Here is a 26,477-nt window from a genome sequence, read left to right on the forward strand (position 1 = left end):
ATATCATGAAAACATTTCTCATCTTCATCTCTCCATATCTACTGTAGGATTATATAGTTGATAGGTCGTTGAAAGTGGTTGTGATACCATATGTCTAATTAAAAGTCTATGTACAGGCCAAACGCCATATTCCCAAATATATATATAGTTACAGTGCTTTGCCGCAAGGCGAAACCAAACAAGTCGAACAACTGTCCCAGCTCAAAGCTCACCCCCCATCTTCCAAAATTTGGTATTTGCATACGCTAAACAAAGCCGCTCAGGCGAATGTTCATCCAAGACCTTGTCATCCTGTCCCTGCGCCAAAACAGACCCAGAGCCCTCGATCGCCCGAACAACAGTACCCAGCACAATCGAGTGATCATGCACATCAATCTTCTGCGGATGTAGGGTACATTCAAAAACAAAAGGAAAGTCAACACCATCATTAGAAGCTACTGCTTCCACCCTCCGCTTAAGAACAGGAAGCGGTCTTTGAGGATGTCCCTCTTCATTCTTAGTAGGCAAAGCCGCGAACTCAAACTCCCCATGTCCCTTCAACATAGCAGCGAGGGTGACATTCCCCTTAGAGAAATCCCTGGCTAGAGTAGCAGTCGCCGAGCCTGGTGCAAGCAAATGAACCAGAAACCGACCTGAAGCAAGCAACGCATTCAACGTCTCTGATGGGCGACGCACATTGAAAGAGATCACAGGGTGTGGGGTAAGGGTGACGGTGCTGAAGGAGGAGACGGTCATACCGCGGAAGGAGGTTGTGTCTTCTGGACCGGAGGGATCGGTCGCTGTTATGATTGCGACGGGGTATGGGACTCGCCGCATGAGGAGGCGGACTTGGTCGGATATAGATGTCGAGAGTGTTGGCGGTTGCGGTACATTGCCTGCATGGGATGGAGTATCGGTCTTCCCTGTGCAATTATTTTCTTTTAAAGAGGCTGTGGCATTGCTAGTATATCGTCGTTGATCGCATCGGGATCGGTATTGGGTATATGGTACAGGCGGAGAAGTGCGGAGAGAAGATGTTCCCAGGAACCGGGGAGTATAGTTCTTAATGCATAGTAGTTCTAATTATCCACGTTAGTACACTTGACAGAAGCACATTTGGAAATACATCATAACAACCTACCTCCGAGTCCTGTCCGAGCAGTCCCACGAGCGACTGGAAAGATGAGCTTCATCCCGCCGGTCTAGAATTGGCGGAGCTTTGGAAGGCGCTCAGGGAATTACGCAGGATACAAAATCACAGATATAAAGTCTCTGCCAATTCATGCCTAAATCCCCAGCAAAAAAGAAGAGGAACTCACAGAGACACAGGGCAATATGAAGTTATGAAAAATCCCGAAAAGAACAGGATCCGCTTACATAACCCGCGATAATTTCTCTGCTATAGCATCAACTTCACAAACCTCCGCAACCTCCCCGATAGCATTGCGACCCCGTCAACCTCCGCTCACCCGGACACTCCCCCTTATTATCTCCATCGGCATTGCCGAACCAACCACATCCAACATGTCAATGCACACCTCCCTCCGCCGCACCGCGGCCACAATCACCAACTCAACTACCACCATCCTCCCTACAAGACTCCCCACGCAAACAAGCGGCACAACCTTCGTCTGCTCCCAATGCCGACACGCAACTCTCCTCCGCCGGCCCAAGCGCCCTTACACCTTCACACAGCTCATCACGCTCTCGGACGGCAGCACCTTCACGCATCGCACGACCTCGCCGGCCCCGATCTACCGCTCAACACGCGACACGCGCAACTCCCTCCTCTGGAACCCGTCCAGCAGCAAGCTGATGAACGTCGAGGAAGATGAGGCCGGTCGTCTCGCGGCTTTCCGTGCTAGATTCGGTCGCAGCTTTGATGCCAGCGCACCTGTTGAAGAAGACGCGGCTAAGGATCCCGTTGCTGCTAAGCAGGCTGAGGCGGAGGCGAAGGCCCAGGCTAAGGCGGAGCAGGAAGAGGAGGATAACTTGCTTGATTTGATTAGTGCTTTCGGACAGAATGAGGCGCCGCCGCCGCCTGAGAAGAAGTCTCCTAAGTTCACGAAGAAATAGTGGGCTTTGGATTGACTGGGTTGAATCAGAATGTCTGGTTTGAGCTGCTTGGATGGGAGTTGGGATCTTCTTTTGTCTTCTTTTTGTGTTTTTCTTTTGTGTCTTTGATCTTGTACAATATACATATGCCTGGTATGAGCCTGCTGTATTATACCAAGAATTCATCTTTTCTCTCATCCATGCGATATAATTGTCAAGTCTATGCTTATGCCATGGGACTTCAAAGCATTTCTTTCTTCTTTCTCCAAATCCGCTGAGATAGGACAAATTCGATGACTTGCGATACAGCACCTGGTCCATCCTGCTCGTCAGTCTCATACAGCCAGATATATATCTAACACAAACCAACAGACCCAAGTCCCACGGCCTTGAGGCCAAGAAAGTAAAATCAAACACGAATTAGCATCCATAACCTCACCTCAGCAACAACACTCGACCCAGCCTGCAAAGTACCAAGTTTCATGGACATTCTGCTACTTGATAGCAGAGTGGCTCTGTCAACATGAGCTAGGGGAGGCTACATATAATGACGCGGAGGACGCGGAGGACTCTTTCGGCGATAATGAGAACTATTATCCAAGTAGGGAAGATAACTAATATAATTTATCTTATAGTTGAGGCATACTAAATGACGTGCTGAACATGATTATGATTGTTCAGTGGCAGATTTCCATCTTCCCCCCGCTTAAACGTCCATTGGTTACTCGGCACTCTTGGCGCAAAACCTCGGACAATAGCGAAATTGGTTGCAATCGTACCTAGGTCCTCTCCCAACTTTTGAATTATCTACTCATAACCTAAGCTAATCTGTCGCAGCCCATCATGTGCCCCGCAGACCAAACCGTCGCAACGAACAATGACCACTTGGTCCAGTCTGAGGACCCCGAACACCCCGCTAACCTTATCCCCGAGCTCTGTCGCAAATTCTACAACTGGGGATGGGTTACCGGCACCGGAGGTGGTGTAAGCTTCTACTTGCAAAGGAAAAAAAATTACAACGGTGCCCCGCTGATGGAAAAATAGACCTCGATCCGCCAAGGTGACCACATCTTTATCGCGCCGTCTGGAGTTCAGAAGGAATTGATGCAGCCCAACAACATCTTCGTGCTCCAATGGCCCACCCCGAAATACCCTGCCTCGGACCGCAACTACATCCGCAAGCCCCTCAAGCTCAACCCCTCCGCCTGTACCCCGCTATTCCTGACTGCCTTTGAGCAGGGTGCTGGCTGCTGCATCCACACTCACTCGCAATGGGCAGTTCTAGTCACCCTGTTGGTGGAGCGGGAGAAGGGCCCTGATGCTTGCTTCGAGATCAGCAACATCGAGCAGATCAAGGGTATTCCCCGTGGTAAAGGAAAGGGCATGCTCGGATTCTTCGATACTTTGAAGATTCCCATCATCGAAAACACCGCCTTCGAAGAGGACCTCACCAGCGGCTTGGAGGCAGCCATGAACAAGTATCCGGACACATACGCGGTGCTTGTCCGGAGGCACGGAATGTACGTGATAGCAACCTCACTCCATGTGATACTGATGCGGTATACTAATGCTGGTTTCTCCTGCAGTTACGTCTGGGGTGATAACACTGCCAAGGCGAAGACTCAGTGTGAGAGTCTGGATTACATCTTCCAGCTGGCGGTGGAAATGCACAAGCTGGGCCTCCCGTGGGTCAAATAGACACTGCATGCTATTAATGACCTATTTTATGCCGATGGTGATTTGGGCTGGGAAATCGGGGATAGATTACCCCGACATTACTATGTAAGAAGCTCCAATTGAAATGATGTGACGTATTGCGACAAGGACATTTAGAACAAGCTAGCCAGGGGCTCGGCAGAGATTATCGGGTAGTGGCTGGCAACGAGTGAACTGTATTCGACATAAGTATAAATAAATAGTCTCCAGCTTATCACAAAGCAGTGCCAATGGCAAAAGTAGTTGAACAAAGTCAAAGACGAGAACCACCGCATGGGGTGGCACTCTGGATCCCGTGAGTGACTAAGGATGCGGATCGGCCTCCACTCCAACCAGCTCCCTCTCCAACTCCATGCCGCATCCTCGAAGCTCCGATTGAACCATTAATATTAATTAGTTGATTCGTCTTCTCGCCGTTATACCCTTCCTTTCGCTTCGATCTTACAACGGTATCAATGGATCTCGACTCTGGAGATTCCCCGTGGGGCGGTAGGCAGTCATGATACCACACAGCTCTTTGAATCGCGGTCTGATTTATGATGCAGATGAGCCTTCACAGTTCAAGCCCAGCGATGGCTCCTCCAAACCTAGCACTCAGGGAGGTGGTATGTTTTTATCTGGCTTGCTCTTTCCACGACCTCTCACTAAGCGCACTCTACCATACAGCAGCTGCACAACCCCCCACGTCAGACAGCTCACCCGCTGTCCGCGTACCAGGAAGAAGAGGCCCCCGAGGCACACGCAAGATCAGCGCACAAGCCACTAAACTCGAATCCGTCGATGATTCCGTTGACCCCCTCGGCCCATTGGGAGAAGCGCCCGCTGAGGCCACCCCAACACCCACAGACGAGGCACCAGCACCGCCCCAGAAGGAGCCGTTCGCCGGACGTGGCGCGCGACCACTCTCCTCTCCCTCCCAGGCATCCGACGGAGTGGGAGCAGCGGACTCGGCCAATGTGGAAGAGGAGAGCGCGGTCTTCCGAGGACCTCCTCCTGTGCAACCGCCGGTGCAAGCGGATGGACCGAAAAGACAAACGCAGCCTAGCGTGAGCGTGGAGCAGGCTGCGAAGCCCACTTTCCAGATCTATGTCGGAGATCCACACAAAGTGGGAGACCTGACAAGCAGTCATATCGTTTATCAAGTTTCGACGAAGGTAATTGGACTATATGGACATGAAACCTACAGATTGGGAAACGAAAAAACTGACAGTAATTGGTATGGCTAGACAACATCTAAGGCCTATCGCCAACCTGAGTTCACTGTCAGCCGTCGATACCGTGACTTCCTCTGGCTCTACAACTCCCTGCACAGCAGTAACCCGGGAGTGGTTGTTGCGCCTCCGCCCGAGAAGCAAGCAGTTGGCCGCTTTGATACCAACTTTGTAGAGTCGAGGAGAGCTGCTTTGGAACGAATGCTTAACAAGATTGCCGGTCATCCTATTCTTCAACATGATGGCGATCTGAAAATCTTCCTGGAAAGTGAAGCTTTCACCGTTGATGTTAAGAATAAGGAAAACCGAGAGCCCGATATTGGCCCAAGCAAGGGAATGCTGAGCTCCTTTGGTATCTCCGTTGGTGGAGGAACCAAATTTGTGGAACACGACGATGTAAGTGAATCGTTTCTGATACAATGGTCTCGCCCGCTCACATGTAGATAGTGGTTCCACGACCGAAAAGTCTACTTGGATGCATTGGAAAACCAACTGAAGGCTCTATTGAAATCAATGGATACTGTGGTCCTACAACGAAAGGGCCTGGCCGAGGCCGCAGGCGACTTTTCGAGCTCATTGCATGCCTTATCTGCCGTCGAGCTGTCTCCCGCCCTCTCCTATCCATTGGAGGGCTTGTCAGAACTTCAATTGCGCATTCGGGAACTTTATGACCGACAGGCGCAGCAGGATGTTCTGACGCTTGGAATCACGATCGATGAATATATCCGTTTAATTGGAAGTGTCAAGATGGCTTTCACACAACGGCAGAAGGCTTTCCACACCTGGCATGCAGCAGAGTCTGACCTACAGAAGCGCAAGAATAACCAAGACAAGCTACTCCGCCAGGGAAAGACTCAGCAAGACCGCTTGAACCAAATCAACGCCGACGTCGCAGATGCAGAGCGCAAAGTCCACCAAACGCGGCTGCTCTTCGAGGATATGGGCCGGCTTATGCGAAACGAACTACAACGGTTTGAGAAGGAGAAGGTGGAGGACTTCAAGTCCGGCGTGGAAACTTTCCTTGAAAGCGCAGTCGAGGCTCAGAAAGAGGTAAATTCTTGTCAACCTTTGCGGGTTTATCTCACCCAGCTAACCCCAAATACAGTTGATCGAACTCTGGGAGACATTCCTCCTGCGCCTAGACGCTGGCGAGGAAGGGCTTCCGTATTATGTACCTCCCGAGGCGAGCGATGCACCTGCTCCGACAGAGCCCACAGCGTCAGGCCCAGAATCCGGGCTCCTGGCCGCTGAGGATGACGCTTGATATCCCTCATCTGTAGTGTGCCTTTTTCACAACCCCGAAACTAGCACTGTTTTATCTCGTCTTGGCTTGTATTCATTATGGGACAACCCTTTCGCGATGTTTGTTTATGCCATGCTGCAACTGATGATGATGCCTAGCAAGCTAAGAAGCTTTGTGTTTTCCTTCTATTTCCGCTTCACTCCGAATACCACTGTTCGCGTATTGTAGCACTGTCTGTTGTCCATAGCACATATCAATATCACTATGGTTTTCGAACTCGAGCTTTCCTTTACAGTGAATCTTACGAATCTCGCACGTCTTTCATGGAAGAATTCGTTTGCAAGACTTGACTATAATTAAGCACACCAACACCACCATACCCGGTGTTGGTGCACTTGGGATGGTTACTATTAGTACTATGTATGCCAGAGGGAGTATGTACCATATCAAGTGGGGCCTAGCACCCGAAGGGTTACAGGGGACTAAGGGTACCACCCGGGACATAACTCATTGGATAATCCATACATATGTAGATATTGCCAATCATCGTAGGAGATACTCGCACCTCAATAAGAGAGGGGAGCTTACTTGCATCTCTATAAGTAGAGTGGAGTCTTCTATCAATTAGTGTCACTCGGTGTTTTGTCTTCTCTTCTCACCCCTCCCATCGAGCGATATCCTCCCAGCCAATCTTGGGTCGGTTCATCAGCTGATACATTGCGTAAAAGTCATCATTCCATTTCTTGGTAGAGTCGACTTTGATCGCCATTGAGAATCTAGAGATGAGTAGCTGGCAAGAATCCTGGTCCCAAATAAGCCTAGCTGGAATTTTTATCATTGACAGGTAGCCGAAGGATGTCAAAGCCCCATTGTTTATGTTAGATTTACTTATAACTAATGAGGGTTTTGTGAACTTACTCATAAGCAGCTCGAAACTTTCGACGGATGAGATCTCACCTGGGTTTGTTAAATGACCAGAAGAGTTCTCTTGACGACGACTGTCCTGGGACTTTGTCCCATATGAGGTCCGTGATGTACCCTCCAGGCACGAGTCCATCTTTGCCTTGAACAGTTTCGCTGTACCCAAGAAGCTCGAGCACAACTGTGCAGCCACCTTCCTTAAACCTTTTCAATGCCGTAATCTCATCGTGCTGGTAAGGAGGAACTGGTTGTTGAGCTCGAACTTCGGGGCTTAGGAACTTGGTATCTTCAATGGGAACTTGGGACTAGATTCTTATAAAGGCGGAATCGGGGAGGGCTCCCACTTTGTGGCATAAGAACTTTCCCATCGTATAAGATGGCACAAACTCGATTGGAGAGGAAAGGGACTAGTGAGAAGGAGGATGGACTATATGAATCTCAGTGTTACTGCCTAAGGCATCCACAACGCAAGCATGTGTCATCTATGCAAAGTTGATAGTTAAATCCATGGAGAGTAGGATGAAATGAGCTTAGCGGTTACATGTAGAATACAGGGCTACAAAGTGTATTTCCGAGGATATAAAAACAATGTGTTACATTGTGTATGTTGTATGTTTGTAGATACGAATAAGAGGGTAAGCTAGCTTCCGCCCATTTATGTACGGATATCCGCCGATCAAGGAGGTATGGGGAAAAACATGAAATGTAAATAACATGTAAATTAAATGCAAATTAAACGAATGAATGCCTACAGTTGTTATTATTTAAGAGCAATAAATAAAAACAATAATATCACATAAATTACCTTACCGTACCTTTCTTTTTTTTTTTTGTTAAAGAGGACCAATTATGTGCTTGTAGAACAAGATCGAAACCCGTGTGTACACGCCCTAGTCCCGATTGGGGAGCTTAGGGAAGAGGCCACCTGGACCTTCCCCCCAGTGCCCTTTCTATAAAACCATCTCCTCTTTTCTTCATTCTGGTGCTGTGCGCTCCACTTTCATTCCTTCTATTTGTTGTTTACAATATGCGCTTTAACACTGCATTGACATCGGCTCTGGTCTCCTCCGCTAGCCTCATGGGCTACGCCCATGCGGAGGAGGAGACTGCGGATACCACCGTCATCGACAAGCCTGCCTTCACCGTATGCATCTGTAAACACGCCCTCTCAATTTCCTCCTGCTAACTTATGCAAAGCCCACTAGCCTCAAAGCCCCCTTCCTGGAGCAATTCACAGACGACTGGGAGTCTCGGTGGAAGCCTTCCCACGCGAAGAAGGATGACAAGTCCGAGGAGGAGTGGGCTTACGTCGGTGAATGGGCAGTTGAGGAGCCCTCTGTCTTCAAGGGTATTGATGGCGATAAGGGTCTGGTCGTGAAGAACGCTGCTGCCCACCACGCCATCTCCGCCAAGTTCCCCAAGAAGATTGACAACAAGGGCAAGACCTTGGTGGTTCAGTACGAGGTCAAGCCGCAGAGTGAGTCGCGACTGTCCACATTTGCTCGCGTTTTTATGTGCTGACTGGAATTGTCCTGTGTTAGACTCCCTGGTTTGCGGCGGTGCCTACCTTAAGCTTCTCCAGGAGAACAAGAAGCTCCACCAGGAGGAGTTCTCCAACGCCACTCCCTATATCATCATGTTCGGCCCTGACAAGTGCGGTGCCACTAACAAGGTTCACTTCATCTTCCGCCACAAGAACCCGAAGACCGGCGAGTACGAGGAGAAGCACCTTAAGACTCCCCCCGTGGCCCGCACTAACAAGGTCACCTCCCTCTACACCCTGATTATCAACCCCGATCAGACCTTCGAGATCCTCATCAACGGTGACTCTGCCAAGAAGGGCAGCCTCCTCGAGGACTTCAACCCTCCCGTCAACCCTGAGAAGGAGATTGATGACCCCAAGGACTCTAAGCCCGCCGACTGGGTCGATGAGGTTCAGATCGCCGACCCCGAAGCCACCAAGCCCGCCGACTGGGATGAAGAGGCTCCCTTCGAGATTGTCGATGAGGAGGCCACCCAGCCCGCCGACTGGTTGGAGGACGAGGCCGAGAGCATTCCCGACCCCGAGGCCGAGAAGCCCGAAGATTGGGATGACGAGGAGGATGGAGACTGGCTCGCTCCCACTGTCCCTAACCCCAAGTGTGCCGATGTCTCTGGCTGTGGCACTTGGACCCGTCCTTTGATTAAGAACCCCGAGTACAAGGGCAAGTGGGAGGCTCCTCTCATCGACAACCCTGCCTACAAGGGTGTCTGGGCCCCCCGTAAGATCAAGAACCCCGCCTTCTTCGAGGACAAGACTCCATCCAACCTTGAGCCCATGGGCGCCATTGGCTTCGAGATCTGGACCATGCAGAATGACATTCTGTTTGACAACGTCTACATTGGTCACTCCGTTGAGGATGCTGAGAAGCTCCGCCAGGAGACCTTCGATGTCAAGTTCCCCATCGAGGAGGCTGAGGAGGAGGCTACCAAGCCCAAGCCCGAGGTCAACGAGGAGGGTACCACCGTCACTTTCCAGGAGGATCCTGTTACCTTTGTCCGCCAGAAGGTCAACCACTTCGTTGAGCTGGCCAAGGAGGACCCAATTAACGCTGCCAAGACCCTCCCTGAGGTCGCCGGTGGCCTGGGTGCGCTCCTCTTGACCATGATCCTCGTCGTTGTGGGTGCCATTAGCGCCAGCAGCCCTGCCGCCCCGGCCGAGAAGAAGGGCAAGCAGCCCGCCGGTGCTCCCAAGGAGAAGAAGGAGGAGGCTGTCACCTCCTCCGCTGAGACCAGCAAGGGCGGTGCCACCAAGCGCACCACCCGATCCTCCGCCGAGTAAACGCGATAATTGGAAACCAATTATACGCAGAAAAGAATTTTACCCATAAACCCAATCAGCGACCAGATTTTGCATTTTAGTTTCCGCCGTGATCCCCTTCTTGTTGTGTCTTGGCCGATGTAGTAGTCAGAAGGTTCATGAAGAACATTGATTGGAGGCCCGATTTGTATACTTGTCTCTATCTCTATTATTTCTACTCGGTATTCACATTTTTTTCTCTCTCGGAAGCAATTGCCTATCAGTAGTGTCATAACGTCCCCATACGATATAAAAACATAAAGTCAAGCTTGAAAAGGGAAGTACTTTCCTAATTGACTTGGTCCCTTGCCTACAACGTTTAGTACGTGATAACCCGAAAAAGAATATAAGCGATTAAACGCGGGCTAGTTAATGTCGGCGATTCGAGAATGCATTGTGAACTTGTCATTGGCTGAAAATGCCGAGAAGGTACCTTATCTGGGGGGTTCATTTGTACAACGTGGGGAATGCCGGTGACTAAGGCGCTTTCCCTCGGGCCTGGGGTAACCTTTGGTATATGATCCCCGAGGTCCTTTCGTCACTTACATTTCTCTTTCTACTTAACCTGTAGCTTGTCATATCTCTGAATTCCATCTGTCTTTCATCTGTCAATCCCTCTCTTGAATTCATCATGGCTGCTTGTCGGTCGATTGCCCGTTCCATCCCCGCTCTCCGCGCAGTTCCCCGCACGGTGTCGGTAACTGCCAGAGCTGCTTCTTCCAGATCTCTTACTACCACCTCCCTCGCCAGTCTGGTCTCTCATAGAACAGCTGTACCCTACTCATCGCTTTCTGCCACTCGCGGCTTGCACGCAACAGCCCAGCGGCTCGTCCCCGCAACAACATCGGCCGTCTCCACTCCTACTGAATACCCAACAAGCCACCAAAAGATCGCCAACCCAATTGACACTGCTAACTTCATTAACAATGAGTTTGTGTCATCGCAGGCATCCAAGTGGATTGATCTCCATGACCCTGCCACCAACAATCTAGTCACCCGTGTGCCCCAGAGCACAGATGCGGAGCTGAAGGCCGCTGTGGAGTCGGCCGAGAAGGCCTTCCCCGCTTGGAGAGCTACCAGCATCATGGCTCGCCAGCAGATTATTTTCAAATTTACCAGCCTCATTCGTACCCACTGGGACCGATTGGCTGCGTCTATCACCCTTGAGCAGGGTAAGACTTTCGCCGATGCCAAGGGTGACGTTCTCCGTGGCCTTCAGGTTGCCGAGACCGCCTGTGGTATCACCACTCAGATGACCGGTGAGGTCTTGGAGGTGGCCAAGGATATGGAGACAAGAAGCTACCGCGAGCCGCTCGGTGTCGTTGCTGCTATCTGCCCCTTCAGTAAGTAGCGCATGCCAACAAATTTCAATTCCCTCCATATAGATGCTAATTGTCACCCAGACTTCCCTGCCATGATTCCCCTTTGGTGTATTCCGGTCGCTACTGTGACCGGTAACTGCTTGGTCATGAAGCCATCTGAGCGGGACCCCGGTGCTGCGATGATCCTGGCGGAGCTTGCCAAGGAGGCCGGTTTCCCGCCGGGTGTGATTAACATCATCCACGGTTCCGCTCCCACTGTTGACTTCATTCTTGATGAGCCTGCTATCAAGGCTATCAGCTTCGTTGGCAGCAACCGTGCTGGTGAATACATCTACACCCGTGGCTCTGCCAACGGCAAGCGCGTACAAGCCAACCTAGGTGCTAAGAACCACGCCGCCGTCCTACCTGACGCCAACAAGAACCAGGCTCTTAATGCCATAACCGGTGCTGCATTCGGTGCTGCTGGCCAGCGCTGCATGGCATTGAGCACCTGCGTTATGGTTGGCGAGACTAAGGAGTGGCTGCCTGAAATCGCCGAGCGGGCGAAGGTCCTAAACGTGAACGGTGGTTTTGAGGAGGGTGCTGACCTCGGCCCTGTGATCAGCCCCGAAAGCAAGAAGCGCATTGAAGACTTGATTGCTAGCGCCGAGGAAGAGGGTGCGACCATTCTTCTGGACGGCCGTGGCTTCAAGCCTGAGAACTACCCCAATGGTAACTTTGTAAGTTCCACTACAGAAAATGATCTACATGCGTGTAACTCAAGCTAATTGTGTCCCCGCAGGTTGGCCCAACCATCATCACCAATGTCACCCCTGATATGAAGTGCTACAAGGAGGAGATCTTCGGTCCCGTTCTCGTGTGTCTCAACGTTGAGACTCTTGACGACGCCATTGATATGATCAACGCCAACGAATACGGCAACGGTGCCGCCATCTTCACCCGCTCCGGCTCGACCGCCTCCAGGTTCCAGAAGGACTGCGAGGCTGGCCAGCTCGGTATCAACGTACCCATTCCCGTCCCCCTTCCCATGTTCTCTTTCACCGGTAACAAGAAGAGTATTGCCGGTGGTGGTGCCAACACTTTCTACGGCAAGCCCGGCTTGCAGTTCTACACCCAGCAGAAGACTGTGACCAGCCTTTGGAGGAGTGAGGATGCTGTTAGCACCAAGGCTCACGTGGTGATGCCCACTCACTCGTAAATATCTTGGTATCTGCCTCTTTTTCTTTCTTGATTTTGTTTTAGCCGATCACTCGCATGGTAAATTCTGTCTTTTTTTAGTTGAACAAAACACACGCCTCATGGATCTCAATGAATGTATCTGAACCATATGCTTGCTTTTATATGAACATGGACATGTATTACCAGATTGAATAGTGGATGTAGCATTATAATGACATTGATTTTCGGAGATGGAACAATCTCCAAATCCCCGCACTTCATCATTCCATGAGCTTATAAGATGTCTATGGTCAACCTCAACGCTTCCCAAATATGTATCAAAGGTTATACATAGGAAATTCTCTTGAACAGTCAATGGTTTTACCGTCTTTGTATCCAACTGAAAAAGAATATCTAAAAAAACATGACAAGGCCGCATAAGCGTCAACTATTCTTGTTATCATCAACCAAAGTTATATGCGTCGAATGCTATATTGACCTATGCTTCATAACAAGCTAAGAAGCGGAAACCCGAGGAAATAAAAAATAAACGAGCAAAGGCATTTACTCCTCAGCCCTACGCTCCTTAAAAGCGTAAACAAGTCTAGCAAACACAGCCTTCCCACCCTTAACAACAACAACACGACGAGTATGACGTCTCTCACCATCAATGATCTCAAAGCCCCAAACCTGCTCAGCAGTCCACCCAGCGCTCTCATTCCTCACAAAGCTCTGCAAGAACGCACCCTCACCCTCCTCAGCAAGGAAACCCTCACTCTTCGATCCATCAATAAGAGTCTCTCCAGTAAGGAACTTCTGCACCTTCGCATCAGCCTCAGGCGAGCCGACCTTAGTCTGGATCTCGACGACAGGTCGCACAGCGCCGTCCTCGCTCTTAGCGGCGGCAATGTGGCGCGAGCGACCATTCAGCGTGCCGAAGATGTGGTCGACGTGCTCGCGGTCTGTCCAGTCAAGCTTGCGCTCTTCCTTGGTGCCTTGGATGCCGCCTGTGATTACTTGCTGTGCGTCGACGTGGATGAGAGTGGGGTTCTCGCTGTCGGCGTACTGGTGCACGTTGACTGTCACTGTTGCGTAGGAGAGGGCTTTGCGTGTGACCCAGCCGACACCTTGCTGTTTTGGATGGTTAGTGGGGTTGTTGGATGGTTTATGTATGGGGGTTATGTATGGTATAGTGCAAGTGGGGGGGGGGGGGGGGGGGGGGATAAATAATAGTGTTATTATGAAGTTGTATGATTGGAGGGCAAATTGGGACAGGGGTTGCGAGAGGCTTGGCTGTTTTATATTTGGGGTAACTTGGCGGGAAGACCGGTTAGGGCTTGAGGGTTGCATACCAGAGAGAGAACAGGGTCTGATGGGTCAGAGTGAGTTGAGTCCTGTTACACATGTCAGTATTCAATTTGAGTTGCTTTGTTTCGTTGATGGTTTGGTTGGGCTTACCATCTCCCATTTCCCACTCAGGTTCTGGATAGTAACATCAATAGGGGCGGCCATCTTGAAGGTTGATGTAGTATAAGTTGTATAGTAGAGGTTGAAGATGATATGCGGGGATAGTGGGGAAGTTGATGAGCAACGAAAGGGCGAGTTAGTCAATTGAAGAGGAACTTGAGCTTCTAGGTAATACAAGAAAGAAAAGAGAGGAATCTTCAAGCGATTTCACCTAATATATAGTTGTCTTTGACAATCAATGGGCTTCACGGCCAATTGCGTCAATTGCATGTGTTTGTTCTCGAATCCGAGGCTAAGGTCACCTGATCTGCTGACTGTACATGTGATTCTGGAGCCAGAGTTCGGTGTTTACTATACTTTGGAGAACTACAATCCAATCATGTCTTTCAATAAGAAATATGCCGGTCTTCCTGATCTAGTGAGCAATGACGGCTGTTAATATCCACTAGCATTCCCACTAAATGTGACCTAGGACCCATCCCCGGATATCTATGAAACCCCCGACTTGACCGACGAAGCATCCACCTTGCCCGTGAGTCTGCCAATTCCATACCAACGAGACATCATTGGACCTAATAACTGATGCTTTCTAGACTGCCACTGTCCGCACAGACTCCGACCATGATGACGCAGGCTCAAACTCCGACATTGACCGCGAGGGAGTCAACCCGGACCAGGCGCGTATGCACTTCATGGGCGCGGCCGTGGACGCCCGCGACGTCAATTTCTCAGATAGCATTTCCATGAAACGCCAGGCTTACCGGAGCAAGAGCATGAGCCGCCGTCGTCGGCGGAGACGTGAGGACGGGGTAGAGGAGGTTGGTGATCTGAGTGACAGCGAGGACGAGTCGCTTGAGCGGAGGCTTGCGCGGCTGCGGAGGGAGGTCGAAGATCTCAAGGTGGAAATGGCCAACAAAGCCGACGGCGCAGAGACTGGAAATGGATTGCAGGGTGCTGCCACAACTGAAAAGTCAGGAGAGAATCTGGGCGATGGCGTTGCGGAGTTGAGTCGCGCCCTGGACAATCTGCATGCTTCACGAGGTGCGGCGAGCTCGTCGCACTCGGCTGCGGCTTTGCTGTCCCAGAAGCTTGGATCTGAGACTCGCTCTGCTACAGACGCAAAGACACAATCCTCGGCCGATGCGTCAAAGGCAGTCTCCACTGTGCCCGCCCCAGCTGCCTCTTCGGCGGGGATCCTCTCTCACGCGGCAGCATTCGACAGCCGCCTAGCGCTTCTTGAAAGCTCCATCGGTATCTCAAGTGCTTCCAATCCCTTCATCGCAGACGGCATCAGCGAGTCAACATCCCACCCAGTCCTCCCCGCTCTGGACCAGCTCACCTCCCGCCTCTCAGCATTGACCGGACTTCTCGTCGGCACGAACCCAACATCCGCAACGCCAGGAGTAGCCAATGCCGCACCGGGAATGACAACCCCACACCTGGAAGCTCTCTCCACACGAGTCCGAAAGTTGACCACGGACGCCGAGGCACTCACCGCAGCCCGCAGAAAAGCCTTCGAAGCCGCAAAGGCCGTCCACAACGCCCGTCTAGCAAGTTCCGACGCCGACGTCGTCCCCGCACTAGAAGCATCAACTAACGACGACCACGCCGCCAAGATCCAAGCCCTCTACACCACCCTCCCAACCATTCAGTCCCTGCACCCCCTGCTGCCCAGCGTCCTCGAGCGTCTGCGCTCTCTGCGCGCCTGCCACGCCGGCGCAGCCCACGCCGCGGACTCGCTCAACGAGCTCGAAAAGCGCCATGCCGAGATGGCATCGGAGATCGAGCAGTGGCGTGACGGTTTGACGACTGTCGAAGAGAAGATGCAGCAAGGTGAAGCTGCTCTGCGCTCTAATGTGGAAACTGTCGAGCCCTGGGTGCGTGACTTGGAGTCTCGTCTGGCACGTTTGGAAGGTCCCGCGGCATTGTAATCCATTTCTTGTGTCTACTTTGTTCTTTTTTTGATCTGCTCTGTCCCGGGCAGAGGTTTGATGAATAATACCCAGTTTGCATGTACGTCGAATGTTGAGGGCATGTTGTAGTTATCTTCAATTGTTAATATCAGTTTCATACTAGATGGCCCTGTTTTGTAACACCTTACTCCATTGTAACATAAGTGTGGATAGACTACATAGATATAATAGAATATACCCATTTCAATATTAAAGATCAAATCTCTCCCTTACCCGTTTCAACACATGAACCCTCGGCCTCATCTTAACCTCAACCCACCACCCACGCAACAAAGTCTTCCTCACATACTCGCGCAGACGCTCAAACAAATCAACAGCACGGTCACCCGCAACAGCAGCAATGACACGCCTTTCAGCAGTTCCACTAGCAGGGATCCCAGGCCTCAAAACCGAAATCCCCGCAAACGAATCTACAACAAGCATCCTCTCCCAGTCCGAAGCAGGGAGGGCACGCCGAAGACTAGTCTCGTCAGCATCCATGAACTCCGCCTCGTAATCCGCCTCGACAACGACATAATCGAACCGGTCCCAGAACCCACTAGTGGATTTAACGTCCTTGTCTTCGGTTTTGTCGTATAGCCACCCCGACGAAGGGGATTGTTGCAAGAAGCGTGTCACACCCGTTTGGCAGGCGAGGTTACCCAAGTAAACATTGATAGGAGAGTTTGTCTTCTCAGAATGCAAGTCCGTATCATGGCGGATGGAGTGTTGAATATGCATAGCGTCGATTGCCTGGCCACCGGGGTAATTTGCCGCCGAGGCCGGAAGAAGCACGAAAGTCGACAGACAGAACACGACGAGTGTGGAGATAACCAGAGCGCGAGTTGCCAGACGGGCGAAGAGCGAGCGCGAGCGATGCGTCCAGAGATACGCGGCGCCGAGGGCGGTTACTGCCGTAAGAGATGGGATGACGTAGACGATGAAGCGCCATTCCTTGTGCGGCTGGAAGCTGTAGAGCGCGACGAAGGAAAGCGCCGGGATTAGAAGTGCCAGTGCGTGGGATCGCGTTGCTGGTTGTCGTAGGGCGACTGGGATGGCGAGGAGGTAGGAGAGGGGATTGAAGAGGAGACGGGGGAGGGAGTTTAGGAAGTAGAATGGCCATGGTTCTGTGCCCCATTCTGAGGATTGGCCTGCTAGCACGTTGAAGCGGAAGGCTTCGAATTCCGGCCATAGGGGGAAGGTTTGCCAGAAAGTGCTGTCAAGGTAGACTGTCAGGGTTAGGCCGGTTGTTAGGCCGATTAGGCCTGCGATGATGGTGTGTGTGAGGTTGATTCGTCTTGTTGCTAGGAGGAAAAGAGTCTGTGTTCCGACTAGGAGGGCTAGTTCGGAGCGGAAGACTACGCCTGCGGTTGTGAGGAGGGCTAGTGCAAGGCTGCATTGCTTTTGGTCTTGTACTCGTGAACGAGGATTTGGGAGGAGTAGACACATTGCTAATGTTGTGATGCTGAAGGCGAACATGTTTGATAGTGGCCTTGAGGCGTAGAATATCAAATGGAACTGGCTTGCTTGGAGTAGGATATACCAGATAGCTGCCGGCTGGCCGAAGCTACGGCGCAAGCCTCTTGCATAAACTGTCAGAGAGAAGGCGTTGAATAAGCCCAGGATAGCTCGAGCTGGATGTCAGTGTTAGCTTGGTTGGACAGATATAGCGGTATACATCCACGTTGTACCTAATATCTGTCGGTTGATCCCTTCATTCAACAAGATCACGGGCTTCGAGAGCATAGCGAGCGCCGCAGCGCCAACGGCACTCCGGGGAACAGCCCCGGGAAAAGAAAAATGGTCATAGTCGGTGCGGTTGAGAGTCAAGTCCTTAAAGCCATTTGGTAGCCCGTTGGCCAAGATATCATGTACAGCCTGGACGTGGAACGACTCCTCGACTTTGGTGTATGGAGCAACGAAGAGATGAAGGATAATCACAGCTGGGAAGAGAAGAGCGAGAAACGCAAATGCTATAAAAAAAGTCCCCAGTTAGCTTATCTGCTTTGTGTTTTTGTATAGAGCGAACGAACTATATCCCATGGTGACTGCATCCGAGAAAGAGTGTTAATCCGGAGATCTGGCGCCTCCCGCACTTCAGCCCTTCACCTTTTAACATCTTCCTCAACCCGCAAAGATGTTTTTCTTCGGACTTGGGAAGCTGTTCTATGGTATGTTACTTGTTATCTTCATTCTTCAGCTTATACTAATATCCAAACTCCCAGTCATTGTCCTCATCATCAATGCCATCGCCGTCCTCTCCGAGGACCGCTTCCTAGCGCGCGGTATGTCCCTCTTCCAGCTACACCGTCCAGAACGACAAGAAGCTAATGAATGTCGGAAATATACAGTCGGATGGGGTCGCACACAAGCAGAGCCGGGCTTCGGCGCGACATACGATAGCACAAGCGTGAAAGCCAAATCTGTCAACTTAATCGCCAGTGTGCGGACTGTCATGCGGAGTATGTTTCCCACCCCCAACTGCCCCCCGCAGCCCAATATAACCAATTCAGTCTTTTGCTTGGATTTGTGTGATGGCTTTCATCTACCTGGAACCAGTCGCACTCTGCTCTGCTCCGATAAAACGAGATACACCAGCCACGGCACAACGGAATAGCTAACACATGCAACAACCCAGTACCCCTTATCGTCATCAACACGGTCATCATTGTCTACGAGCTGATTCTTGGTTAAATTCGTCTTTTCACTATTCCCTCCGCGCGTCGATCTCCCTCACGGATCCATTGCGACCATAGCTGCGTAGCTACACACCCTGCTGCCTGCCAACCTACATAGCTGTTCATGACGACTTGCGCTGTGACCTCCCCTCCGACGAGCCATTCAGAATCAGACATCTCTATCATTAATGACGCCTAATCGAGAAACGCGGCACGATCCACATGAGCAAGGAGCATATTGGGCGCAGAGGTGGGACTGGGTTATGTGTAATAGGACCGGAACACCGCTGCCAGGCATCTACTTTATGTTGCGCTGGGTCATTGCTTGAGGGTGACAGGAACAGTGGTGGCATGCGAGCAAACCCATCTTCACCTTGAGTTCATTTTGATTACTTCCGGCCTGTACCTATCTATATACCCACTAAATTGTTAGAACCGCAATGGACACATGATTGAGACGTGGTTTACGTGGAGTTAGGGGGCTGGGTTTATGAATTTTTTTTTTGTAACGGCATAGCAAACCTGTATCTTGTATTTGTTCTCTTATTCGAGTTGATGACCGGCCATTCGCAATGTATAGAGGACCAGGATATGACAGCAAACAAGCCGAAAGCCGAATCACTGCATGTACGCAGAGATTGGAGGAACAGACCGAACACATGCTAAAAAAAAAGAGAAGATTCGCTCAAGACTTGCAATGAGATATGTAAGAAACAGTTCGAAACGCCCAAATCCGATAAAAGACCCACGCTCGCCAGCAAAGGAAAGAAAACCCAATACGCCTCTTTTCGCAAGCCTGCCAGGTTTCGATCCTGTCAGTGTAGGTATCACGCCGTTGTACATGGTACAAAAAGTGGCAGTGGTGTGAAAAGCAATGACAGCAAGAGAGAGAGAAAAAAAAGAAAGAAACAAAAATACAAACCAAACAGCAAGATACAGTAGGAAAAGTTATAAAAGCATGGAGAAGAGAATAGAACCGGTGGGATCTAAGATCCAAAGTCTAGGAAGACATGGCTGTGGAAATACCCCGGTTGGGAGCGAGGACTTCCACAGGAGAATGGGAAGATGGGGAAGCGCAGATCATAAGAACATGATAGTACATCCATTCAAGGAAGCTATGTGCAGAAGCAAAAATTTGCGCTCATATGTGCAAGATGATAAGGGGTATCTCCGTGAAAGTCGGGGCGAAGTGAGATGAAAAACGGAAGCAAGTGCTGTCTGAGGAAGCAGGAAAAAGAAAACACTGTAGTTTATGCCACTTTCTTGAAACTGAAAGATCTCCACCGAGGGGTATGGCCGGGCTTTGTATGGTTGGTGTGTTGGTCTTTGGCCAGGTCTTTGGCCAAGGGCTCGGGGGTTCGGATGGATTGCTTGGGTTGCTTAGGGTTGGAGATAGGTGGGAAGTTTCTCGGAGAAGGAACCGGCGACTGAACTGGCTTGATCGGCTGAACTGGGCTGGTGACTGGCTGGGTCGGTTCTGCCTCCTTGAGAGGCTCTTCCGGCTTAGCTTCTGGAAGAAGCGGCGCCGTCGAGAGGTCCGACGTTGAGGATCGGGGTTCTTTGTCTTTGCTGAGTCGATGACTGAGACTGCGGCTGCCTCGTTTCAAGAAGCCGAAACTGCTCGACTTCCTTGGTGATCCATTCTCAGCGGCGAAATCGACCGTGTCGGCCTTGCTGGCCTCAATGGCTCTTTTCAACTCCTCTGCCTCTCGTCGCTGCATTTCTCGGTTGTGCAACCCCTGCTCCTTCAGGCGATTCCTTTCGTTCTTATCCTTCTCTTTCTCCATAGCCCGACGTTCCTTCCGTAGTTGGTGATCACTCTTCTTTGGGCTCAACGGGGGAGCAGGTTCGTCAGGGATCGGAGGGAGAGGCGGTTGAACAGACTGCGGTGAGGTTGGATGGGGCGCCACGGGTTCTTCTGGGTAGGTAGACAGTGGGGGTGCTGTTGGGATCCGGCTGAGGGGACTAAAGGGGATTGTACTCTCAGGAGGGACTTGTGATGCACTTTGGGCATGGGCTAGCGGTGGTGAGAAGGGAGATCCATTCGACTTTCCGGCCTCGCTTGTTTCAGTTGCTGCGGCCGTCGAAGCCTGGTTCTCTTGCGCCTGCTCTCGCATGACAGCCTCGGGAGTTGTCTCTTGATAGAATAGAACATAGGCACACGCCAATCCAGGTCGATCTCCAAAGAAGTTGCGCACGTAACTTTTGTCAACCGGTTCCACGAGCTCGTCGTCGAACAGCAGCCAACCACGGTCTTCGGTCTTGATGATGGCAACGTAGTGGCCGTGATACGGTCCTCCGCCAATGTGAACAACCACCGCATACAATTCATACAGCCGGTCTGGATCTTCGGCATCGTCTGTGGTGTTAAACAAACGAAGATGGTAGGGATAGACGACGCGATGGAACAGCTTCTGCAGTCGCTGCAAGTCCTCTGTGTATTTGAAACGCTTTAAATGCAAAGCCAGCACACGGGGCAAACGCTTGATCTTCATCCGCTTCTCCGCTTCTTGTAGTCCACCGCAGTTGTCGCAGTGGAACTTGTTGCGCTCACAAAGCATCTCCTCCGCTGAAAACTTTCGGAGACAAGAGGTCACGGACGAATGCTGCTCAAGATCTACCGATAGATCCAAAAACACCTCATCTCGCTGCGAGACCTTTTCACAAGTGAGACACTTGGTCTCGGACGTCAGAGTTCCCTCGAACAGCTCGTGAACCCATCTCGTAGTGTTTGGTGACTTCGAACCCGTGCTCGATGGCATCATTCCCAGCGAATCCGCACTTTCCGTTGGTGGCAACGCCTTCTCTGTGAATGATTGCTTCGTGGCCTCCGTTTCGACATTGGCCACCACCTCATTGAGGAGCAAATTCAAAAACTCGTGCGCATCCTGGTGCATGGCGGTCCGAAACATTTCATGTTCTCGTCGTAGAACGTCCAGGAACTGTTGTGGGCGAACGATCCCGATGCGCGCTTGGCTGGCTACCACCGATTCGAAGATATCCTTGAGCGAAGTGAAAAGGGACTCGGACATTCCATAACTGGTCGCATTGTTCTTGGTTTCCAGAATCGGAAGGGTCTGCAGCGCTACCTTCTTCTTGTATTCCGGTGAGTCCTTGTCCTCCGGTTTTTGGTTTGGATTTGGGGGTACACCGGCCTGGCGCGCGGATGGTGGAGAGGAAGCCTTTTGTTTGGCAGCTAGTGCCTCGGCTTCGAGGAATGCATTCGGGTTCTGATAACGTAGGTTCTTTGCGAGCGCAGCCTCGAGGTTGTCCATGGGTGTGCGTTGTGGGTAGTTGATGACGGCTTCCCGGAAGGGGACTGAGTAGTAGAGACATTGCAGGATTGAGTTGCAGTAACAAGTGTTTCCATACTAGGCAAGCGTGGGGGATTACGGTTAGTGACCTTGCGGTCCCAACAGACTCCGGGGAAGTCCGAGACTCACATTTTCCATTCCATAGAACTTGTCACTCCCATCACCACGGATGGATCCCATATCCTGTAACCTCTTTTCTAGCGGTGAAATCTGCGGTACCTGGAGGTCTTTTTTCACGGGTGGCGCGGTAGCCGGGGGGTTGGCAGCCTGCGCAAAGAAGTGCAAGTCAGTGGCGGTCCCAATCTGAATGATCTCACGAGAGGTGCCCGAAGCGTCTGCTGTACTACCAGGTTGAGAGAGCATGGCAGTAGGGATGTATTGTCACTCACCCCATTCTTTGAGCCCTTGGAGAAGAGGGACTTCATGATGGCTTAATGGCCGGTCGCACTCTGCATTGATGAGGCTCAGTGTTCGGATTTAAAAGATCACAGGAAGTGATCGGCATATGAAGAAGGGGGAATGATGGAGAAGGAAATGCAGCGCGTCCGGGGAAATTAAGGTGAGTGTCGATTTGATCACATAAGGTTTCTGGGGTCCGGTGGAAATGAGAGGGGCGGGAGAGAATGAAGTCCAACCGAGTTAGTTATGGGGTAATATTGTGTTAAATAGGTTTAGTAGGTTTAGTATTGGGAATATTGGGGATATTGGGGGGAGATTGGGGGATAGTTAAGGATAAATAGATTAAAGAGATTAAGAGATTAAAGAAGTTAAGAGATAGGTGATTTGACTAAAGTAGAAGAGACAAGGAGGGGAGTTCACTGGAATGGACCCAATTATTTTAATATACATAGTAACATACACATAGTACAATAGAAGTAACACATAACAGTAATACAAATGCAACAGAATCATCCAGAAAACAACTCAAAACGTACTTACACACATATCTCACTAAGAGCCATATCTTGACCCCATTCATCTTAGCCTCTTTACTCCACGTGGAGACCTAAGGCAGGTACTGGTCCAATCGCCGGAATTTCTAGCCTTTCCTCCGTACAATCTACACTTATATAACGTCGAACATTTACTTTTAGTAAAATAGAAAACATCGGCTATACCGGAGCCCCATTTTATACTCATTGGTCACAACTCGTTTCCCCAGCGGAGTGGCTCTCCTCCATGTCCATGGAAGAGAGAGACTCCTCTCTCATTCAACCAAGAATTCCGTCCTGGTGATTGGCTCTAAGCCGCCCTCGCTCACGGGCCATGTGTCCGCCCGTGTCCGCCCCTCGCATGGCGTAGCCACAGGGGCCAATGATCATCTTCGTTGTGGGGAAAACAAAAAGGTGGCGGTGGACCTTTCAAAGTTGAAATGTGACTGTTCCTTACATGCCTGAACTCTTTCGAAATGTGAGCGGGGACTCGGAACAAGTCTAGAATATGCCATCTGGATTCCCATGGGATTCCCATGGGATGCTTCCGTACCCAGGGCTAACGTCAGCCTATACGGACTCTGTACTCCGTATATCAAATTTAAATTTGCCCCTTGCGGGGGTCCAATAGGCGGCAGCAATACCAAGTCATTCTTTCAGTACCACAACGCACGTTCCCGCGATGGGGGCACTCTGGGTAATCTGCCTAGACTTCAACGTCTGATCAAAACTCAACATGATCTGACCACATCATGGGGGGTTAAAAAAAAAAAGGCAAATTAAACGAGTGATGCGACTCCGTTACCGAATCTATGCGGAGTGCATGGTGGGGGTGGCGAGACAAAACCTCTTTCAAGGGGGTATGGTAAAAAAAAAAGACGCATAGAGCTGGGATCACACTGAGATAGGAAAGCAATCCACACCGTACTGCATTAGTCTAATCAGTTCTGATCAGTTCTGATGAAATGACGTTATAGACTGTGGAGTAAATCGGGTTCTCCCAAATTGAGCGATTTATTTTGGCTATGTCATAACTATTTCTACAATTCTACAACATACAATGTATATACAATGTAATGTACAATGTACTATATACTCCGTACCGCATACGATATCACTTCAAGGGTACATTGGAATGTGCCTGGGCAGGCCCCCCGTCCCAAAGAGGAAAGAGCATTTCCCAATTTCCCACCGCATGAAAGACCTCGGGTTTTATTTCTAGCCCAAGTTGCAAGCAGATCCGGGGAAGTCTAGAACTCGGCTACGCCCTAAGGCTTAATATCTCTTCTATAGTAGGTATAGAATCACCTTCAATGTCTTTGTTTTTACTGCGTCTGGTTTGTCAGTGGGCTACTTGGTACTCCATACATAGTAGGCATAGATAGTTACGTGGTAAAGAGATATGACAGATCACAGAAGGGGGTATTTGCATACTTCCAAGGAATTTTTTGACACATCATAACCCTTTGTTGCAAGAAAGAAATGACAGAGATGAGTTTATGGAACATTGGAAGGGCTTGTCCGGATAAATCCATCGGATAAATAACCCCTAACCAGGAAGAATCCCCGAACCAACAGATGCCTCAGGAGACCAGGAGATGTCCGGGATGAACCCAAATAATTTTGTTTTGCAGCGCCGTTCTTCGTTCTTTTTTATGCCGTCCATTCCTATTCCTTTGCGCTCTGTACAACGAGCAATCGCCAATCCATTTGGTCTGACTCCCATTTCTGGCCTGACTCATTGCCCTTCCCTGCAGAACCGTCGAGTCATCTCGAATAAAAATAATATCCCTGCCCCCACCATCCCCCACCAAATAATTTATCCCCGCCGCACTCGCCAGTTTTCCTCCTCCCATCGCTCCGCTCAAATAATCACAATCACAATGGGGAAAGACAAGGGTACGACATTCAACCTCAAGACCCCCAAGGGCACCAAGGATTGGTCCGGCTCCGATGCCCTCCTCCGAGACCGCATTTTCACCACCATCTCCAATGTCTTCAAGCGCCACGGCGGTACCGCACTAGACACCCCCGTCTTTGAGCTGCGCGAGATCCTGGCTGGCAAATATGGCGAGGACTCCAAGCTCATCTACGACCTGAAGGACCAGGGTGGCGAGATCTGCTCCCTGCGCTACGACTTGACAGTGCCGTTTGCGCGCTGGCTCGCCATGAACAGCCACATCACCAGCATCAAGCGCTACCACATCGCCAAGGTCTATCGCCGTGACCAGCCCGCCATCAACAAGGGTCGCATGCGTGAGTTCTACCAGTGTGACTTCGATATCGCCGGTACCTTCGACGCCATGGTTCCCGATGCCGAGATCCTGCGTATCGTCAGCGAGGTCTTCGAGGAGCTCGGTTGGAGCGGCCGCTACACCATCAAGCTTAACCACCGCAAGATCCTGGACGGTGTCTTTGCCGTCTGTGGTGTGCCCGAGGACAAGCTCCGACCTATCTCCAGTGCGGTCGATAAGTTGGACAAGATGCCGTGGGCGGATGTGCGCAAGGAAATGGTCGACGATAAGGGACTTAACCCCGAGGTTGCGGATCGCATTGAGAAATACGTCATGAACAAGGGCTCGCGCGAGCTGCTCGACTCTCTTCTGAAGGATGAGGCCTTGAACGCCAATGCCTCCGCCAAGGCCGGTCTCGAGGAAATGGCTCTGATGATGGACTACCTCGAGGCATTCGGCGTGTTGGATAAGATCTCATTCGACATGTCCCTTGCCCGTGGTTTGGACTACTACACCGGTGTCATCTACGAGGTCGTCACCGAGGGTTCGGCTGGTGTGCAGGCTGATTCCCCAGAGGCACAGAAGGCCGATAAACCTAAGAAGGGTAAGTCCAAGCAGCCCTCTGAGGAAGAGGACCGATCCAACGACCCCACTCTCGGCGTTGGCAGTGTCGCTGCCGGTGGTCGCTACGACAACCTGGTTAGCATGTTCCAGCCCAGGGCGCAGATCCCCTGTGTTGGAATCTCATTCGGTGTCGACCGTATCTTCTCCATCACTAAGGCACGCATCGAGCGCGAACAGAAGTCCGATGCCCTTCGCAGCAGTGAGGTCGATGCCTACGTCATGGCCTTCGGTGGTAAGGGCTTCGGCGGAATGTTGAAGGAGCGTATGGAAATCTGCCAGAAGCTGTGGAGCGCTGGTCTCAAGGTAAGCCTTCCACTTCTGTTGATAATGGTCTATTTGAATAATCACTAACATGCATGTCTTCAGGCTGAGTTCTCCTACAAGTTGAAGCCCAAACTGCCCCAGCAGTTCAAGGCCGCGGAACAAGGCGCCATTCCCTTTGGTATCATCCTCGGTGAGGAAGAACTCGCTGCCGGCAAGTGCCGTATCAAGGAGATGGGTCTGCCCGATGGACACCCCGAGAAGGAGGGTGTCGAGGTTGATATTACCTCCCTAGTTCCCGAGCTTCAAACCCGTCTTGCTAAGAAGCAGCAAGGTGCTGTCTCATCTCTTGCACAGCAGCTGCAGGGCACCAGTGTTTAATCGATTAAACAGTTGTGGGTGTGCATTTTTCATTCTGTTTTTCTTTTAGAGCGTGTTTTCCAGAGGGGTTCTATGTTACCCTAAAATTATGTAGATCTCTTGCATTGTCGGGCTTGAAGCTCGATGGCCTATCAAAAAGACCGGGGTTTATTGTTGAGGGAAAAGAACTAAAGATATTTTTCAAGTGTGA

The 26,477-nt window shown here is 50.9% G+C and overlaps 13 protein-coding genes across 13 annotated transcripts; 8 read left to right on the forward strand and 5 right to left on the reverse strand.

Annotated features, from left to right (window-relative positions):
• Positions 1-201: 201 nt before the first annotated feature.
• Positions 202-1,172, reverse strand: N7537_007556 (flavin reductase family protein; the record flags this gene model as incomplete). Its single annotated transcript, XM_056898611.1, has 2 exons — positions 202-1,058; positions 1,121-1,172. 2 exons carry the CDS (start codon positions 1,170-1,172, stop codon positions 202-204), a joined length of 909 nt encoding a protein of 302 aa, XP_056750687.1.
• A 331-nt stretch (positions 1,173-1,503) lies between these two features.
• Positions 1,504-2,055, forward strand: N7537_007557 (mitochondrial 54S ribosomal protein bL31m; the record flags this gene model as incomplete). The annotated part of the gene is made up of 1 exon (XM_056898612.1): positions 1,504-2,055. The coding sequence occupies one exon, from the start codon at positions 1,504-1,506 to the stop codon at positions 2,053-2,055; it is 552 nt and encodes a 183-aa protein (XP_056750688.1).
• Positions 2,056-2,877: 822 nt separating this feature from the next.
• On the forward strand, positions 2,878-3,732 carry mde1 (methylthioribulose 1-phosphate dehydratase MDE1; the record flags this gene model as incomplete). The annotated part of the gene is made up of 3 exons (XM_056898613.1): positions 2,878-3,018; positions 3,079-3,554; positions 3,621-3,732. 3 exons carry the CDS (start codon positions 2,878-2,880, stop codon positions 3,730-3,732), a joined length of 729 nt encoding a protein of 242 aa, XP_056750689.1.
• A 473-nt stretch (positions 3,733-4,205) lies between these two features.
• Positions 4,206-6,225, forward strand: N7537_007559 (sorting nexin 1; the record flags this gene model as incomplete). The annotated part of the gene is made up of 6 exons (XM_056898614.1): positions 4,206-4,239; positions 4,296-4,355; positions 4,417-4,904; positions 4,977-5,357; positions 5,409-6,011; positions 6,067-6,225. 6 exons carry the CDS (start codon positions 4,206-4,208, stop codon positions 6,223-6,225), a joined length of 1,725 nt encoding a protein of 574 aa, XP_056750690.1.
• Positions 6,226-6,859: 634 nt separating this feature from the next.
• On the reverse strand, positions 6,860-7,493 carry N7537_007560 (uncharacterized protein; the record flags this gene model as incomplete). Its single annotated transcript, XM_056898615.1, has 3 exons — positions 6,860-7,091; positions 7,162-7,430; positions 7,470-7,493. The coding sequence occupies 3 exons, from the start codon at positions 7,491-7,493 to the stop codon at positions 6,860-6,862; spliced, it is 525 nt and encodes a 174-aa protein (XP_056750691.1).
• A 659-nt stretch (positions 7,494-8,152) lies between these two features.
• On the forward strand, positions 8,153-10,075 carry clxA (calnexin; the record flags this gene model as incomplete). Its single annotated transcript, XM_056898616.1, has 3 exons — positions 8,153-8,269; positions 8,323-8,602; positions 8,667-10,075. The coding sequence occupies 3 exons, from the start codon at positions 8,153-8,155 to the stop codon at positions 9,944-9,946; spliced, it is 1,677 nt and encodes a 558-aa protein (XP_056750692.1). The 3' UTR covers positions 9,947-10,075.
• Positions 10,076-10,595: 520 nt separating this feature from the next.
• Positions 10,596-12,484, forward strand: N7537_007562 (CoA-acylating methylmalonate-semialdehyde dehydrogenase; the record flags this gene model as incomplete). The annotated part of the gene is made up of 3 exons (XM_056898617.1): positions 10,596-11,307; positions 11,368-12,005; positions 12,068-12,484. The coding sequence occupies 3 exons, from the start codon at positions 10,596-10,598 to the stop codon at positions 12,482-12,484; spliced, it is 1,767 nt and encodes a 588-aa protein (XP_056750693.1).
• A 524-nt stretch (positions 12,485-13,008) lies between these two features.
• On the reverse strand, positions 13,009-13,956 carry N7537_007563 (uncharacterized protein; the record flags this gene model as incomplete). The annotated part of the gene is made up of 3 exons (XM_056898618.1): positions 13,009-13,575; positions 13,797-13,838; positions 13,903-13,956. The coding sequence occupies 3 exons, from the start codon at positions 13,954-13,956 to the stop codon at positions 13,009-13,011; spliced, it is 663 nt and encodes a 220-aa protein (XP_056750694.1).
• Positions 13,957-14,290: 334 nt separating this feature from the next.
• On the forward strand, positions 14,291-15,842 carry N7537_007564 (uncharacterized protein; the record flags this gene model as incomplete). The annotated part of the gene is made up of 3 exons (XM_056898619.1): positions 14,291-14,329; positions 14,384-14,443; positions 14,505-15,842. The coding sequence occupies 3 exons, from the start codon at positions 14,291-14,293 to the stop codon at positions 15,840-15,842; spliced, it is 1,437 nt and encodes a 478-aa protein (XP_056750695.1).
• A 231-nt stretch (positions 15,843-16,073) lies between these two features.
• Positions 16,074-17,906, reverse strand: N7537_007565 (dolichyl-P-Man:Man(7)GlcNAc(2)-PP-dolichol alpha-1,6-mannosyltransferase; the record flags this gene model as incomplete). The annotated part of the gene is made up of 3 exons (XM_056898620.1): positions 16,074-17,497; positions 17,555-17,836; positions 17,897-17,906. The coding sequence occupies 3 exons, from the start codon at positions 17,904-17,906 to the stop codon at positions 16,074-16,076; spliced, it is 1,716 nt and encodes a 571-aa protein (XP_056750696.1).
• A 67-nt stretch (positions 17,907-17,973) lies between these two features.
• Positions 17,974-18,557, forward strand: N7537_007566 (YOS1 family protein; the record flags this gene model as incomplete). Its single annotated transcript, XM_056898621.1, has 4 exons — positions 17,974-18,034; positions 18,089-18,148; positions 18,215-18,325; positions 18,502-18,557. The coding sequence occupies exons 1-4, from the start codon at positions 18,001-18,003 to the stop codon at positions 18,555-18,557; spliced, it is 261 nt and encodes an 86-aa protein (XP_056750697.1). The 5' UTR covers positions 17,974-18,000.
• Positions 18,558-19,791: 1,234 nt separating this feature from the next.
• Positions 19,792-22,280, reverse strand: creB (uncharacterized protein; the record flags this gene model as incomplete). The annotated part of the gene is given in 3 exon segments (XM_056898622.1): positions 19,792-21,912; positions 21,985-22,158; positions 22,173-22,280. The coding sequence occupies 3 exon segments, from the start codon at positions 22,278-22,280 to the stop codon at positions 19,792-19,794; spliced, it is 2,403 nt and encodes an 800-aa protein (XP_056750698.1).
• A 2,390-nt stretch (positions 22,281-24,670) lies between these two features.
• N7537_007568 (histidine--tRNA ligase) lies at positions 24,671-26,287 on the forward strand (the record flags this gene model as incomplete). The annotated part of the gene is made up of 2 exons (XM_056898623.1): positions 24,671-25,948; positions 26,012-26,287. The coding sequence occupies 2 exons, from the start codon at positions 24,671-24,673 to the stop codon at positions 26,285-26,287; spliced, it is 1,554 nt and encodes a 517-aa protein (XP_056750699.1).
• Between the last annotated feature and the right edge of the window lie 190 nt (positions 26,288-26,477).

The sequence above is a fragment of the Penicillium hordei genome, assembly GCF_028827395.1.
Source record: "Penicillium hordei strain IBT 12815 chromosome Unknown utg000004l_segment0_segment0, whole genome shotgun sequence".
In the NCBI taxonomy this organism is placed as follows: domain Eukaryota; kingdom Fungi; phylum Ascomycota; class Eurotiomycetes; order Eurotiales; family Aspergillaceae; genus Penicillium; species Penicillium hordei.